The sequence below is a fragment of the Schistocerca americana genome, chromosome 1 (genome assembly GCF_021461395.2).
Source record: "Schistocerca americana isolate TAMUIC-IGC-003095 chromosome 1, iqSchAmer2.1, whole genome shotgun sequence".
Taxonomy (NCBI): Eukaryota; Metazoa; Arthropoda; class Insecta; order Orthoptera; family Acrididae; genus Schistocerca; species Schistocerca americana.
Window position 1 is genome coordinate 594,287,331 of NC_060119.1, and position 17,780 is coordinate 594,305,110.

Sequence of the window (17,780 nt, forward strand, 5' to 3'; positions counted from 1 at the left end):
TCATAGTGTTCAGAGCCATTTGAACCATTTTTGAATTACGGAGCAAAAATGTCAAATGTAAGCAGGCGGTATTTGCTTTCAATGTATCGAAAGAGAGAGATGCGGTAAAACCTTATAGGTCGTTCTGTTACAAGACAGGCTCTCACGATTTATTTCGTAAATACCGGTGTGATATAGCATTGTATTGGTAAAACAGGACCTGCCTTAGTTTACAAAACAGCAACATCTTCTCCAATTATAAGTTTCTTGTTGTCGAATATAAAACATTGTGTTTTTTCCAACATGTGAGCAAATGGCGTAATGGCTGTATTCTGTAATTTTATTTCACATGTCTGAAATATTTGTAATACACACATGCATGACAGTTTATTTACAGACACTGATTTGAACACGAGAGATGCTCTCAGAACCCATGTGCTAGCAAGAAAAACATGTGATGTCATCTCGGGGTGGAAGTGGGAATGGGGTAGATGGGGGCAGGGGTGGGGTGGGCATTCGGGGTGTTGTATTGGGTAATTAATTGAGCAGTTTAATTAATTTGCATATCAACTAGGGGTCAAACACTAGCAACACGATCTCCCTACTGTTGACAGCCCATAAGCAAAATATGTTGTTGGGTCCACACCGTCACCCTTGAGCACAAATATAAGCCTGCAGTCCTCACTCATATGTTTGTTGGTCCTAGTCCATCTTCATGTAGAGGGAAGGTGAGGGTGTTGTGGCAGACTTTAAATAGGAATCCAGCAGTAAGGTAATATCCAAATGCTGGCTGCAGACTGTGTGTCATCACTATCAGCAATGGGAGAAACTGAGCCATGAGTGTCAACTTGGTGACTCTTTAGTAGGTCCATGCATTGAAGTAGTATCTGGCAAACTTCAGTGTGTTTCCCCTGCTGTAGTCGTCTTTAGTTTGCAGTAGCTGTGGCACGTATGTCTCATGTAAATACAATGCCGAAATATCTAATCACATCCACCTCTGGGAGGAATACCACGCAGCCCTCCTGGAGGCCCCTTCCAACATGCGTTGCCGCCGGCTTGCTGCATTCATGTGGCTTCTCGTTGCCACAGCATGTCGTTAGATCCTTTCAAGCATGCAGCACACCTCACCTCCTGATTGGGCCAGCAGTAAAAGGTGATCAGCATATGCTCTGCAGTGGAAGGTGTGCCTCCTCAACGTAATCCATGAGAGTCTGTGTTGTAGCCTTCATATGAGCCGTTCCAGTAAGGTCGCATAAAAAATCGTGAAGAGTGAGCTTACCTTTCGAAGCGAACGCCAGATGAGCACGGAACCTGTTGTACATCCATTTACAAATACACAGGATGATACTCCGTGTAAAAGACGCAAAATTACATCAAAGAAGTGAAGTGGGAAGCCCATGCGAGCCAGAACCGACTTAAGAAACTTCTGCTTCACTCTGTCTAAATCACGTTCGAAATCAATAAGATCACAGCAGTCATAGACAACAGGATGCGGTGAGAGCTATCAAACCCTTACATTCGCGAGTGGCTGTTTGCACATTGATCTGCCTGTGTCGTTTGTCCACTGAAAGTACTAGTGGCAGGACCTTCCTTAGGGAAGGAAGCCGGGCGAAATTCCTATAACCCGAATTTTACATTGTAACCGGGCAATAGCCCTCAATGGCTCGACCAGTTGAAGGCTTGTGTATCAGGTTGAGTAATCCATCGATGGAGGCAGGTGGCATGCAAAAACGTTGGGACATTGGCTCTCCGTATACGGCGATCCAGTATAGCAGCATCAGTGTGCAATAAGTCCGACAGAATTCGAGCAACGGTCATCTGGTATGGGTAAGTTGTTAAGTGCACCCTTTTCTAGTGCATTCTCAATTATCATCCTGCATAATCTCTGCTAAAAATGACATTGCTGCTATGTCTTCGAGTGTGTGCGACACGTGCTGCAAAATGTCGTTGTAGTCCCCGTCCTCTGTATTCTCGTCTGGTAAAGTCGGCCATAATGGTCTACAAAGGCTTCCACAATGACCACATGGATCGTCAAGAATCGACCATCAACAAAAGTGAGGTCCGTGATTAATTGTCGTCGATAATGCTCTGCAGAAGCATTCACAATGGGCGCCTGATTCGTTAAAGATCGACCGTTCGCCTGTAGTGATGTCCTTGATTAATTGTCCTCGATTCTATCAAGCATGATGTTCTGCATAGATGAGATTTCACTGCACGCTCGATCCTGACGCAGCCACCGCACAACGAGCCCTTCCAATTTACGCCGCGTAAGAGACAATATTTTGCTTTAATCAGGCGGCTTGCCATCTACTGCGCTGGTAATGGCGGTTGGGATGCGAGTTCGCAAAGCGTCACGTAATAAAAGTATAACTGTGACGATGCCATGCAGCAATGTTCTATCCATGTTTTACTAGCACCTGCTGGAAAACCAGTTTTGCACATTCCATCCACCATGCAAAGTAGAAGGATAACGTGTAAGACGTCGTTTACAGATACCCCTGGGCCATCGATAATCTGACGGAGTTCCTGGTCCTGGAGGTGTGCTGCTTGCATCTTCCAGACCCCAAGGCTGTGCCTGCCCGTTTCTGCTGTACATATGAAGGGGCTATCGCCTGAGAAGGCACGTGGCCATGGTTCGGTGGCCAACACTGCGAGCCGAGATCATGTGAGACACACATGCGATCAAGACGACTAGCCGACTGACTGGTAAGATATATGTGTTCGAGGCAGTCTCCCAGGTATCAATGAGAATTGGGGCTCACCCCAATATCCGAAGCTCTTGACAACTAGAAAAAAGTAGAATTTGGTCTTTGGGGTGGAGTACATGCTTTAATAGTTGCCGAAGATATATTGATCGTAACAACAAAGAAGCAGTGGGACGACTCCCTCCGAGTAGAGCTGCGATCTCTCGCGGCCTTTGTCGGTCCGTGATGGAGGGTAAACGTTAACAATACATGCACCCAGTGCAGTGATCATCAGCCTCCTGGCTGAATGGACGTAAGTCACTTCTTCGATTTCAATGCTGTCATGCACTAGTATCGCCATACTACTGCCAGTCTGACCAACCAGTGTCATACATGTTGCATAACCACATAAATCTGGGAGAGACACTAAGTACAACTCTTGCAGTAAAGCAAAGTCACTATCCGACACACAAAGCGTCTCTGGCAGAAGATGTAGTTTCACCATTGCTCTAATAAAAAAATAAAATAAAAAAAAATAAACTTTTCAAATGTGTGTGAATTCCTAAGGGACCAAACTGCTGAGATCATCGGTCCCTAGACTTACGCACTACTTAAGCTAACTTATGCTAAGAACAACACACGCACCCATGCCCGAGGGAAGACTCAAACCTCCTGGGGACGGGCCGAGCAATCCGTGACATGGAGCCTCAAACCACGTGGCCACTCAGCGCGGCTACTCTTATCGTATTGAGATGAAATGTGGTGTAACGATAAGCCTGATATCAAACTGCAGATGCTGAGTTATTCATTAGGTCAGAAATATCGATTAAGTCCCACCTTGCGTCGTGCATTCAGCCATCCCTGAAGCTATAGCTGGAACCATTCCTAAAGTGCCAGCTGGTGCAACTTGCATGGCATCATCATCCTGCCCCCAAGCCGTTGAACACAGAGCAAGTCCATCACCCTCTCAGGGCTTGGGACGGGTGCCCCATCTCCGTCATGTGGGGGCGGCACCCTTCTCGCATATCAATGTCCAATCACTCAGCTGGGATATGTACAAAAAAACTTCCAGAGTCCCACGCTGCAGCTGGCAACGGTTGCCTCTGTGGGAGTATCGTCTTGGAGGTTGGAGTCCACATACTCCAGCGCCTGGCCCTCAAGCTATTCGTAAGTTCCCCTGCGCCTCCTTTTACAGCGCCTTGGGGATCATTGCTTTTTGGCGTGACATTCTGTGTCGGACGAAGGCAGCAACTCACGACACTCCGGCACAAAGACTACAGCTGGTACGTTCAGCGAGTCCGTAGGACACTCTAGTGTCATAAACGTCATCATCTGCAAACGGTGGCGGCGCACGACACAGAAAAAGGCCGTTTCATCTTCCCACCACATCGGAGGATTCGGTCATCAGACAGTATCGGATGCCGTGCTGAAGTGGCAGCAGTCGTGAGGGTGGAAACATAACTCACTAGAAGCAGCATCAGAGGCGATGGCGGCGCCATGTCCGCCGGCGGTTACTGCGTGATCCAGTGTTGGATGGATTCGGATCAGAGGTGTGCGTCCTTCCGACATCTGGAAGAGGTTTTGAGGTTGCCCGTCATAAATGACGATGGCACGACAGCCTCCGATATGTAGATATGAGATAACATCTCAATTCTGACCTGTCAGACTCCGTTTAGCACAGGATATGTTCGGAATTGAGTCCATCTTTCCGCGACATGACTATACAGCGCGCTGTAGCGGCAAAGAATGCTTTAGGGGCGAAGAACTGACTCAACGTCTGCCACTGAAAGTTCAGCTGAACGTTCGAATATCCCGATTGTGTGGAGACCCAAACCAGCTTGACCGCCGTCCACAGTACTAACATTGCCAACAGCATGGCAGAAGTAGAGGCACTGTTTCGTCTCACAAAGGATCTGTTCACATGCTAGGACATATATCCATGGTGAACAGTACAGTCTACGTAAGCAGACTGCACTGTTCACGATGGATAAATGTATGCTGATGATGTCAGCCGCCAGAATGTTGAGCTGTTCTCGTAAAAATCGTTCTACTTTGAGTGCTTCTGGTAGTGAAAATTCGTTTGGGAACGTAAATTCGAGGTCAATTTCCTGTATTGATTCGCCTTGCTGATCTGTATGCTTAAGCTGGCGCCTACGAAACGGACAACCACTGGGAAAACAACACGAGTATTCACTCCATGACGAGGATGCAAACAGCACGTCTACACTTCTGCACTACCAAAGGAAAACTGGCCACTTCGGCTATCTGACACGTCTCCCAGACTGACCTAAACCTCCATATGTCACCATACGTCGACGTCTTGCACTCGCACAACTGCTGTGGTTCCTACACAGGGAAAGACTTATTTATTATTGTCGAAGCCTGTTTAGGCACATGATACTATTTTGCAGTGGCTGTGTTTTTCGGTGCTCTATATGACGTTTGGAGGTTTTGTTTGATCCGGGAAATGTGTTCAGATAGCCAGAAAGGGTTAAGGCTGCAACTCGTGTAATGTGGGAAACCCTGGTTCGAGTCCTGCTCTGACACAAATTTTCCTGGTCTGCTATAAATTTGCTGAAAGACATTGTATAAAACACGGAAACTGCAAAATAGTAATTAAGTTATTGTGAAGCTTCGATTAATATTCCCAGATGCTTAAAGAGTTGCCTGAAAAATGTACATCTGTGAACCCTACACAAATTCTAGTTATTTTCTTCTATGCAATAAATACTTTGCATAAGTGAAGAGGTGCTCCAGAATATTGTGCCAAAGACATCGGTGAACAAAAGCATGCAAAATGTTAACTCATTGCTTATAGAACCCCAATATTGGCAATTATTTTATGGCAAAAGTAGCTGAGCCTAAACATTTTAATTGGTCTTTCCTGTTCAACTTTCAATATGTGGACCTAAAAATTCTGTGTTTTGCGTGCCTTTGGTCCGTATGGACGAGTTATTAGCCGCGACAGATGGAACAACGTCAGCGGCTGGAAAAATACAGAAATCCGATCCCGTGTCCCCCAGAAAATTCCACACTGTCTTCCGATCAGTTATGAAGAGGCGCAGAAACGGCGACTGACAATCGGATGCGCCTGCTTCTGACTGCTGTTGCTGTTTAGGAAAGCACATGGCAAAGTGCATTTGTGCGCCTTGCCTCTGAAATTTCTATGATGCTGTGCTGTTCCACCCGCTCCTAGACAGTTCGGAGAGGAACGACTTCTAGACGTCCTTCAAAAGCATCATCTGTAGTTTCGGTCAGAAATTAGCTCGCCGATCTGTCTGCTCAGCGCTTCAGCCTTGTCCGCGAGGTATTCGTAATCTGCACGCGTCACTATCGATGCAATGCTGCATGCCGCCGCTGCTGAACTACATGAGGACGACACGATCTCCGCGTCCTGGATTCTATTTGCCAGATCTGGCCACATCTCCGACCGGGACTCTATAACGACCTTTACCGGTGCTCCGCAGTGATGCGCGCAACAGTGTATCCGGTACCGTACGCGCGCCGACCTTGCTGAGCAGATGTCGGTGGTATTGCGACAGCTTTCTGTTCTCGATGTCTTCCTGCGTAAGTACTTACCCCAATTGCTCTTCCTGTGAAGCTGACACTTTGCGGATTTACTCTGTCTTGAGCGGCTCGTATGATTCTGTCTTCGGAGCAATGGTTGTTACGTCTTGTACTTCTGCAGAGTAACAGTGGTCAAACTGACTGATCAACAATGCGAATTTTGTGGAGTCAACTGCTACTCCAGCGCAGAGAAAACTTGCCTCAACTTTAGTGAACTATAACGCTGGATTGCAAGGCTGAAACGGGGGTAGTTACACAGTGAGCCTTGATACTGCGGGTATGTCTACCACTTCGGAACATTCTTGACTCTTGAAAATTCGATAGTAATCCCGATGAATCGCTATTTATTCTCATAGCTCAGCCAGGTACATATAAGAAATATTAATCTGCTACATCATGAACAACATTTCATTTAGAATAAACCAGGTATCGTTGCACATGCTGATCAATCCAGACATATAATGAAACGAGGTAAGTACAATCGTTCGCAGAGATAGGTATATCAGCCAAGTTGAGTAAAGTTTTTGTTGGAACAAAACAGTCATAGAGCGTCGCTCTGCAACAAAGAGAAAGTTGGTCACAGCGCTCCTGGTGGCCAGCACTCGGACTCTTTTGACAGCTTCCGCCGAACAAATCAGCTGACGACTTGTTACTGATGTGTGTTGATTTCTGCCACTTCAGGTTCACTAACTTGTCATTCCCCATTCAGGTATACGTCATGGGAAGTATATCTTCATATTCCTTTGCAACTACTGGAACAGTACCGGTATGAGAATCTGCTTCTGTCTGCAGCTCCGCCCCCCCCCCTCCCTCCCCCCCCCCCCCTCAGCTCCATGTTTATCCGCTTTATAGCAGAATTAACCCAGGGTTGGTGAAGGCGAAATGGAACCTCCACAAAACCCTTATTTTGTCCAGTTTTTTTTTTTTTGTCCATAATTTTTTAGCCAGGCCGTTTCCAGTACCCTCAGCTGCATTGGTATATCAGAGTATACATATTACTGAATGAATGACTAGCCAAATATCGTTCTACAATGTAGGATGCATACATGGTGGGTTATACTTGTATCTTGTAGCCGACTTACTCAAATCTGAAGATGGTGCGAAGAAACCGAAGCCGATCACAATTTTACAAATATATGCAATCTTGATGGAGAATAAAATTCGTTGTACAGCCCTCGATTGCGGGTTTCCTCAAATTAGACAATAGTCAGTGTTTGCAAAGAATGTCTAACTACAGGTCGTTCGCTGTGTAGCCTTAACGATGCCAGGGGATGTACGAGGTGAAGCCAACCCCCCCTCCCCTCACACCCCTCCACTGCCCTCCCTACCATCCCCGAGTCCTCGCCCTCCACACCCGAAGAAACAACCACCAATTTGTATGCCTCCATTATCACTAGATAAGTAAAAGAAATTTTGATATTGAGTCGTTATCGTACAGTCCAGAGACAAGGGAAGAGGGAGATGGGTAGGGGTGGAAAAACATAATACAAAAATCTTTATTCGATGAAAATATCGTGTTAGACTAGTTTTTGTTGAAGGCACAAAAATTATAAATCATACAACTCCGATATCTATACTGCTTACATCTGTTATCTGTGGTATTTCTCCTGCGGTTCACAAGCGTGAAAAACTTGTTGGTTGGAGTATTTTTCTGTTTCGATAATTGAAAACTACATTGAGGATTCCGAAGAAATCTGAATATATGCGACCATGTTGCATTCACCACATGCCACTTAACGATTGTGTAAGTGCTGAAGTAGTTGTCAAATATTTACCAACTATTTACTATTGAACGAAGTAGAAAATTCTACGTCCATTGGGTCCACGAAGGTTGCATTAACAAAGAACAATGTAGCAGCTTCTCACATAGATCTATACACCGGTACCAATCTGTACTTAACCTAATATTGTTACTTTTCATCACTGTCAGATCTTAGGCAAGAAGAATTCAGGAATATTAAGCAATAGTGTGAGAGCCAAAGAGCAACAAAAGATAAACAAATAAATTTAAAAAATCCCTTAAAATTCCTTAATCTTCCGCATTTTATTTCAAGTTTACGAAATTCATCTGTCTGTTCATTTGATTAAAACGTTCTTTGGATGGCTATTAGCCCTGAAGCCCTAGCGCTGCCGAAGTGTAAGAGACTTATAAACGACCGCACTCATTTCCAAAAACAGCACTGACAAAAACCTTCGCTCTGAACTCCGCAGAACATGAAAACGGCCTTTTACATCGCGCAAGTAATCTGCCACGCGTCTCCAGATGTCTAATTTCAGACATCTGATCTAGTGTCGTGCTTGAGCACGACTCAAACAAGTGTAGCAGTTTACATTACATCTCGAGAAATCGCAGGAGCTGTCGATTGTCATGTTATCTAGCTACAACTATTGGTACCGTCTCCATGGCGTGTGTTAGTATTGTTAATATACTGTGGATTTTAAAAGTAAAAATAAGTGCGAAAAACAGACTGCAGTCAGTATCTTTTAGGGTACAAGCTGTCTAGAGACATCCGTTGGTACTATCTCGAAGATGGGTCTCGCTGTTGGAATTTATTTTCGTGTTTCCAGTTACAGTCAGTTTAATATTAATAAATTTGTTTCATTTAGTAGGCATTTAATTCCTAATCAATTTTCTTCGTTGTTTAAGATGAATCTTACCATTTCATTTTCAAGCTAATTAAAAGCTGATTACCTCACAGTTGCTGTATGCACAACCATTCTCTGAAGTAAAAGTGGTGACGTCGGGAAACAAAGCGTGAGAGAGATGGTTGGCGACTTGGTGTCCTACAAGGATCCATCTTAGGGCCATTGCTTTTTCTTGTGTACATTAATGATCTCTCATTAGTTACAATGCCAGAAGCAGAGTTCGTTTTGTTTGCAGATGACACAAGTATTGCAATAAATAGTATGTCGAGTGTAGTTGTAGAAAGATGTTCTAGAAAGACTTGGTGTCCCACAAGGATCCATCTTAGGGCCATTGCTTTTTCTTGTGTACATTAATGATCTCTCAATAGTTACAATGCCAGAAGCAGAGTTCGTTTTGTTTGCAGATGACACAAGTATTGCAATAAATAGTATGTCGAGTGCAGTTCTAGAAAGATCTGCTAATGATATTAATAAATGGTTTAAAGTCAACTCACTGACATTAAACTTCGAAATGACTCACTATATGCAATTCAGAACCTGTAAGAGGTTTCCACCCAGCATATGCGTAAACCATAAAGTATGAAGAAGAGCAGATGGAAGAGGTTGACAGTCTTAAATTCCTGGGATTACAACTTGATAATATATTCAGTTGGGAGGAGCACACCACAGAACTGCAGAAACGCCTTAACAAATCTGTATTTGCAACTTAAGTGTTAGCTGACATAGGCGACATAAAAATGAAAAAGCTTGCATACTTTGCCTACTTTCATTTCATAATGTCATACAGTATAATATTTTGGGGTAACTCTTCAAGTCATACAAAAGTTTTCAGAGTCCAAAAGCTTGTAATACGTATTATTTGTGGAGTAAATTCACGGACGTCCTGTAGAAACCTCTTCAAAGAACTGGGTATACAAACTACTGCCTCTCAGTATATTTACTCCTTAATGAAATTTGTCCTAAATAATATATCTCTTTTTCCAACAAACAGCTCAGTTCACACATACAATACCAGGAACAAATATGATCTGCACAAGGACTTAAAAAGCACTTACTTTAGCTCAAAAAGGGCTCCACTACTCAGGAACACTCACCGTCAATAATTTGCCAGCAAACATAAAAAATGTAGTTACAAATAAAGATCAGTTTAAAAGAAGCCTGAAAGACTTACTAGTGGCCAACTCCTTCTACTCCATTGACGAATTTTTTAATAGAAACAAATGATGTATTGTATATATTCATACTATTAGTATTGTTGTTTCAGCTTTAAAAAAATTGACATGTTCCACACCCACGAGGATCTCCTCAGCACGGATCTATGGAACGAAGAACTAATCTAATCTCTAATCTAAGGAGAGACGCGGCTCCCGGAGGCGGTGCCGCCGCGCTGCGGCCGCTGCCTGCCCGACTGCCAGGAGGCGGTGTACAGCGCGCGGCCGGCCGTCGCAAGGGACAGCAACCCGGCCGGCGCCACCGCCGCCGCCTACGTCGACGTCCATTTCTTGCAGCCCTACACCATCAAGTATCGTCGCGTGCTCACCTTCGACACGCGTCAGCTGCTCGGTAATCTAGCATCGCAACAGAAATCTCTCCATCCTGTTGCTCTGTACATCAGTACTCCTCACGTGTTACATTGTCAATTTTTACATCCATTCTGTCTCAGTTGCTACTACGATGCTGTCTAACTTGTAGATCAGAACAGCTAATACCCATCTTATGCACTGAATTTTTAAACTATTTTTAACCAAACATGTTTCACCAACAACTCACTCCACTGAGACCCAATACAGTTCCCATGACGGCGCGGTTAACCTAGCAGCGTGGTCGAGCGAAGCAAACAACGAGATCGTCACGTACAACTGATGGGGAACTCATCTGTCGAGCCCAGAGGTGGCATTGTGTGCGTCCTCAACCACAATAACGTACTTGTAAATAGTGTAAAAATTAAGACAACGTGAAAGTAGCACAGGTACAGAAATCAGTCGTAATGATTTCATTGCACATCCAGTGTTCGGTCATTGTGTGGCTATCTTCAGTGGTAAAAAGCACTTGAAGAACGATTTACAATAAGGTGATATACATATCTTGTTAAACGTACAGTTGCATAAGCTTTAAATGTAAGACAGTCATAAAATACGTACCAGCAAATACAAGTCAAAACATTAAAAACACTTGTTTATGCACATAGTCCCAACTGGACTATTCGTGTCGCATGTTGAGTTCACAATGAAGTCGCTGTTTGGAGTTACAGCAGAGCTACCTTCAATGTACCTCATACCAGTCTACAGCGCCCTCCTCACATGTATGATGCATTTACAACATCTGTTAACTTTGTCTTTCCTCCACAATAAGTACATTTTATCATTTTATTCATTATTTTATACTTTTTAAAAACATGAAACAAATAACGGGGTTGTAGCTCAAAGCAGTGACTAATATTTTACAATTTTACATGGTGGTAAATGTGTGAACTAGCCAGTGGCGTCAGTTACTGCTGCACATTTCACAACTGAACTTAATTTAAAAATACAAAACACATTGTTCAAAGCCGGCCGCGGTGGTCTAGCGGTTCTAGGCGCTCTGTCCGGAACCGCGCGACTGCTACGGTCGCAGGTTCAAATCCTGCCTCGGGCATGGATGTGTGTGATGTCCTTAGGTTAGTTAGGTTTAAGTAGTTCTAAGTTCTAGGGGACTGATGACCACAGATGTTAAGTCCCATAGTGCTCAGAGCCATTTGAGCCAACATTGTTCAAATACCTAAGTTAATAAAATTTTATTAAAACCAAATACAGTTAACGGAATTGGAACAGGCAAAAGTAGTTCTAAGAGTCGTACAATCAGCAGCATGTCGAAAGGCGGCGAATCTTTGTGCTTTAAAATGCTCTCTCCAATGAGTTTCGTACACAAATCCACTATAATTTACACAATTTGGTCTTATAACTAATAAACCATCGACTACATCATCTAATAACGTCGGAAGTACAAAACACATGTCTCCAGAAACTTTTAACTCATATGCGATCTGGGAGGTGTGTAATCATAGCTGGGACATTAGTGTCAGATAAGTGCATCTTTTGGGATTGGAGCACAGTAGCCCAGTTTGGATTATGTGCACATACAAGTGTTTTCAATGTTTTAACTTACATTTACTGGTATGTATCTTATGACTGACTTAAATTTAAAGCTTATGCATTAATGAGGCATGCATGTTGCCTTATTGTAACAGACTCTTCACATGTTTTTAGGACTGAAGTGACCGAAACCTAGATATGCAATAAAATCATTGCGACTGACATGTGTACCCCTTACTACTTAAAATGAGTAGTCGCCGGACACAACTATTCCCCTATGGAATGAAACCTGATAACCTAAAAGTGCTGCCAAGAAATGCTACATAATTCATAACAAAATGTTTCCAATCATCTTTCTTTTTGTAGACTACTGAAAATATTAATACAATGCTGTGAAGCCGGCCGCGGTGGTCTCGCGGTTCTAGGCGCGCAGTCAGGAACCGTGCGACTGCTACGGTCGCAGGTTCGAATCCTGCCTCGGGCATGGATGTGTGTGATGTCCTTAGGTTAGTTAGGTTTAAGTAATTCTAAGTTCTAGGGGACTAATGACCACAGCAGTTGAGTCCCATAGTGCTCAGAGCCATTTGAACCATTTTTTGCTGTGAAACATGTATGGCGAAAAACGATACTAAAAACTCAGTTGGAACAGACAAGTAATGTCTATCCTTATTTACTAGATTAAAGTTTCTTTTTATGTGACTATACTACATTCTTCTATTTCAGCTCATATTTTATACTGTTGGTATTTTCAGAGCAGGATATAAGCACATATGACGATTGCAGAAACCACGACGAACGATGCATATGATTAAAGTGACCTCGTCTCACAGATTAGCTACATGTCAACCCGCAACGCTGCTTTGAGTCATCAGTCTTCTGGCTGGTTTCATTCGACCGCCACGAATTCCTCTCCTCTCGTTAGGATTATCAAACTCTGTATTTTCTTTAGCTTTGAGCATTCAAGTCATCAATAATTGTTGCAAGAAGAATATGTTAAACAGTTCTTGAGTTACCCTTTTGCACATATGTTCGATTTGTCGGCTTGCAGCTGAATTTGCAAGTCAGGTGAGCAGTGTTACCCATCGATTTCGTAAAGACCATGTAACTTCCTTCACCACATATTACTGGGCGTTGTCATGTGGAAATTACATGTGCTTTTTAATTTTTCTTTTACTTTTTTTAAAGGTAGAGCAGTATCTCAATACGCGTACCTATTTTTTCGTGCCTCATGTTCTTTCGCGAAAACCACACTCACTTGAAGCGACAGCCAAGGGACTCACTACACAAGGAAACTACCCTCTGGCTCTCTCCCTTCATATTTTAAAGATTGTGTATTAGAGTCGCAATCCTCTCTTTACCTTCAAAGCCGGTTGAGACAAGGTCTATCAATCTACGAAACTTTCTTTGGCCTTCTGACAACCTCTATCTCGAAGATGTGTGACTCGTTCGTTGCATCTGTAAAATGCAGGGTATGGCCAAACTCAGCCGCAATAAAACACATAAAACACTTAAACGATAGACTAATAACAGCGAAGGAATCACACCAGTAGAAATAGAACTACCAAATAACATTTAATTGCTTTGAATCAATTGGTTCTATTTTCCATGGCGCAAAATATAAGCAAGTTTCACCAAGCTTACAGACCATTCTCCCCCTCCAGTCGCCCCCCGCCCCAGCACTGGAAAAGTATGGAAGTTGCAGCACGTCTTTCTCCAGCCTGTGATCCAAAGTCTCTTATTCCATTCTCTATTACAATACCCTTCCTTACGATAGAATGACTCAATATTTTACAAACGCCCACACGCTCTTCTGACACGCATTAAATACTCCAATATTGTACCTTCGCATCAGCTGCGTGATGCATCATTGCCAAAATCTTCACTCGTTCCTACTGCTCTCCAGCTTTCCTCTCGCCACCAGTGCACACATTCGGCAACACTAATTTCCGTCTTCTGTCCAAGTCTCACCTCCGTCTCCTTATAATTATTTCCCTCTTTGAACAGTCGCATACTTCTACTTCCAATCGTAGAGCTTGAAAGTTGCATCCCGCTTCTGGATCAGAGTCGAGAAGCGTAAGTGAAATGCTGGGAATAAAACAAATATTTGGGAACACAAGACTAACGAATGTAGTGCTCGTTCTTTCCTCTGAATTCTTAATATAACTCATCATTGAGTTTAACCTCTGTGCGCAACGATAACTTCTTCACAGTGGGAACAACCTTAGGTGTGTACCAGGTGATATTTATTATTAGTGGGTCGCCTAACCATGGAAATGTTGTGGGACATTTCATAGCACCGTGGAATCTAAGTCAATATTGAGATTAACAGATACTTATTTTCTCTAATGAATGGCGAAAATCACGATGCAAATTAAAAAAGGACAAAATTCTCTAAAACACAAATCAAAATGCTAAATGACACTAACACTTTCGCGAGGCATCAAAAAGTGTGGAAGACTGTATGGTGAAAGCGCAACAAGATCTGCTCATCTGTGCAGTTCACGAAATCAAAGTTAACAATACAACAAGATGATAGAAATTTTAACTAAATTAAGCGCCACATGTTGCGTGGCGAAGTAAGCAACTAGCAAGCTGCTTACAACATGGATCGTGCTGTTGCAGTCGTTAAGTCACAGTTCCCCAGAACCATACTTTCTAAAAGAACTCTATATGTTGTGGAGGACAATGCTGTTGCCAATGTGATGGAAATAATATCACTTCTTACATGAGAAAATGGGGAAACGTTGCAGAAAATTTTCCACTTTCGGTATACAGAACGCAGCTTAACAAATAAGATGCAGTGGCGGGGCGACTCTGTTCGACTGGGTACACCAAATTTTGGAACGAAAGTAACTGACCTTCCAGCACTCGTCAGGCTGTACCTCAGTGTCTCGTCCTTTGATATCAGAACAGAGTAGGCAGAAATATCACGCTCAATTATTTTGTGGAGATGGCCGTAACGGCACGGTGTCTTCTGCTCAGGGCTAGATGAGGTGCTGGTCTACCGAATAAAGCACAGAGCAGGGCGCAGCCTTACTTCTGCGAACACTGTGCAGCTCCCAGGGGGCCTTCGCCGTTCCTAACGAGATTCACTGACCGCCTCCTGCCAACAGCTTTCCACCTAACAAAACTGCATTAAATTAACTACGAAAAGATGGCAAGAATGAATCAATGTTGCGTAGTGATATGTGACAGTAATGTCACATTATCGCTTCATCTGTCTTTCAAAAACAATAAAAACTTTCTTGACAGTAATCCTCATTTCTCACCAGCATACAGCATCCCAAAAATTTACTCAAACAATCAACTGCGTCAGTAAACGAACGCCAATAGTTGTCCATCAGGATTATTGAAGAAAGAAAGGTGTGACATTGCCTGTTCCATTTACAATAGCATTATCACCAGAGAATAAATATGATACCTCAGATTTGTAAATAAATACAGTGCATTAGCAAAATCGAAATATACCTCAGAAACTTAATGCCATAAAATTATGAGTTAGATGGGGTACACATTGCAGGCTTAATGTTTAACTGACTTGATCAATCAAAATTTTCTTGTGTTGCATAATGAAAAAGCTGTATATAACAAGTATATTTCTAGAAGCTGCGCCCACTAGTTTCAACTTGTGACGCAATTCGACAAAAGAATAATTAGATGTCATAAAAAAATAATTCCATGCTGGGATGTTAAAATTAGAATAATAACTTGAAACTTCCTGGCAGATTAAAGCTGTGTGCTGGACCGAGACTCGAACTTGGGACCTTTGCCTTTCACAGCAAATGCTCAAGTGACTGAGCTACTCAGGGAAGTTTTGCAGGAGACCTCCTGTGAATTCTGGAAGGTAGGAGATGAAGTAGTGGTGGAAGTAAAGCTGTGAGGACAGGTCGTGAGTCGTGGTGTCGTGGTTGGGTAGGTGAGGCGGTAGTGCACTTGCCTGTAAAAGGCAAAGATCCAGAGTTCGAGTGTCGGTCCAGCACACTTTTTTACTCTCCGAGGAAGTTTGACATCAGTGCACACTCTGCTGCAGAGTGTAAATTTTGTTCTGGGAATCATAATGTGGTTGTAGTAATGTGTTACTAAGAAGTCTAATATCTAGCGAATTTTGGGTCAAACGGACGTGTTACGGACATGGTGGCTGATAACAAGGCAACGACTAACAGCAGTTAACATGACATCCCCAACAGAAGAGAAAATCTACTTATTTGTGTCTACTGTTTACAAGTTACATACGTGCAAAGAGACGACAAATAAATGAAATATACAGATATTTAAAAAATATAATCTAGTGGCATCTCAACGGGCCAGTTGTAATTGTTGTTTAATAAATATGACGGAGAGAAGAATAGGCATGGGAACGAGCTGCACCACTAAATGGTGACCTCTGCCACTAATTTACATGGAAAAATAAATGGTTACGAAAAATTAGTTTTAAAATAAGTTAATTTTATTTGTTCTTCACAAAATTAAGTATTTTCACATGGACTTTATTTACAGAATACTGTTTAAAAAAAATCCGGGTTCCCGGGTTCGATTCCCGGCGGGGTCAGGGATTTCCTCTGCCTCGTGATGACTGGGTGTTGTGTGATCTCCTTAGGTTAGTTAGGTTTAAGTAGTTCTAAGTTCTAGGGGACTGATGACCATAGATGTTAAGTCCCATAGTGCTCAGAGCCATTTTTTTTGTTAAAAATTTTCTTCATCTGAGATGCAGCTTAGATCATGTTAGGCTTTGCTCAGTTGAAATGACGACCATCTCTTTGGCATAGAGCTCCCTGCTGGGTGGACTATGTGGACAGCAGTATTGTGGTGATGGACACGACATTGCCAAGAGGCACGTGCCAGCAGTTGCCTTGTATCTTTATGTACCGGCCAATTCCCGACCTCCTCTGTAGCTGCTGCCGTGGAATCTGCTCGCATCTCCCTGCAACTCGTGTGATCCTGGAACATTTGTAGATGCCGTACATGTATTGGCATATGTCGACGAACAAAATGATGTATAATTAATGGATATGCGCTTGATGACAGCAGGTTGCCGAGATTCTTCGTGATACAGTAAATGTGACTGAAGCGGAAAAGTATTGTGTTTATAAAGCTATATTTTTTATTAATTGTTCTTTTTACGATTTTCGTCAGTTTGTCGACAGCATGACAGTGTTGCAGCCTTAGCCTGGTAAGCACGTGTTGTGTGGGTGGTGAGACGGGTGTGCGGGTGCGCAGTGTCGCTGGGCGGCATCGCGAGCCTCTTCCTGGGAGTCAGCCTGCTGAGCGCTGTCGAGCTCCTCTACTGGGCGGCCCGCATCGCCGCCGCCGCTGCCGCCGCCGCTGTCCGCCGCCGCTGGCCTGGAGCCTCACCTGCTCCACCATCTGCCGACACTTCCTGTACCACTCGAGGCCCCTGTACAAGGCCGGCCGTACCGTAGTCTGTAGGAGGGCGGGCCTAGACCCGCGAGTATGCAGTATTTTTAATACACTACTGGCCATTAAAATTGCTACACCAAGAACAAATACAGATGATGAACGGGTATTCATTGGACAAATATATTATACTGGAACTGACATGTGATTACATTTTCACGCAATTTGGGTGTATAGATCCAGAGAAATTAGTACCCAGAATAACCACCTCTGGCCGTGAAACGGCCTTGATAGGCCTGGGCATTGAGTCAAACACAGCTTGGATGGCGTGTACATGTACAGCTGCCCATGCAGCTTCAACACGATACCACAGTTCTTCAAGAGTAGCGACTGGCTTATTGTGACGAGCCAGTTGCTCGGCCACCATTGACCAGACGTTTTCAGTTGGTGAGAGATCTGGAGAATGTGCTGGCCAGGG

The 17,780-nt window shown here is 43.5% G+C and overlaps 1 protein-coding gene across 1 annotated transcript in view; it reads left to right on the forward strand.

Annotated features, from left to right (window-relative positions):
• LOC124580386 (pickpocket protein 19-like) overlaps positions 1–17,367 on the forward strand; it is a 151,545-nt gene extending 134,178 nt beyond the window's left edge. Inside the window, exons 6-7 of the mRNA XM_047131259.1 lie at positions 10,230–10,439; positions 17,165–17,367. Of these exons, the coding sequence (XP_046987215.1) occupies positions 10,230–10,439; positions 17,165–17,367 (413 nt within the window). The remainder of the gene's footprint in view (positions 1–10,229; positions 10,440–17,164) is intronic.
• Positions 17,368–17,780: the final 413 nt, after the last annotated feature.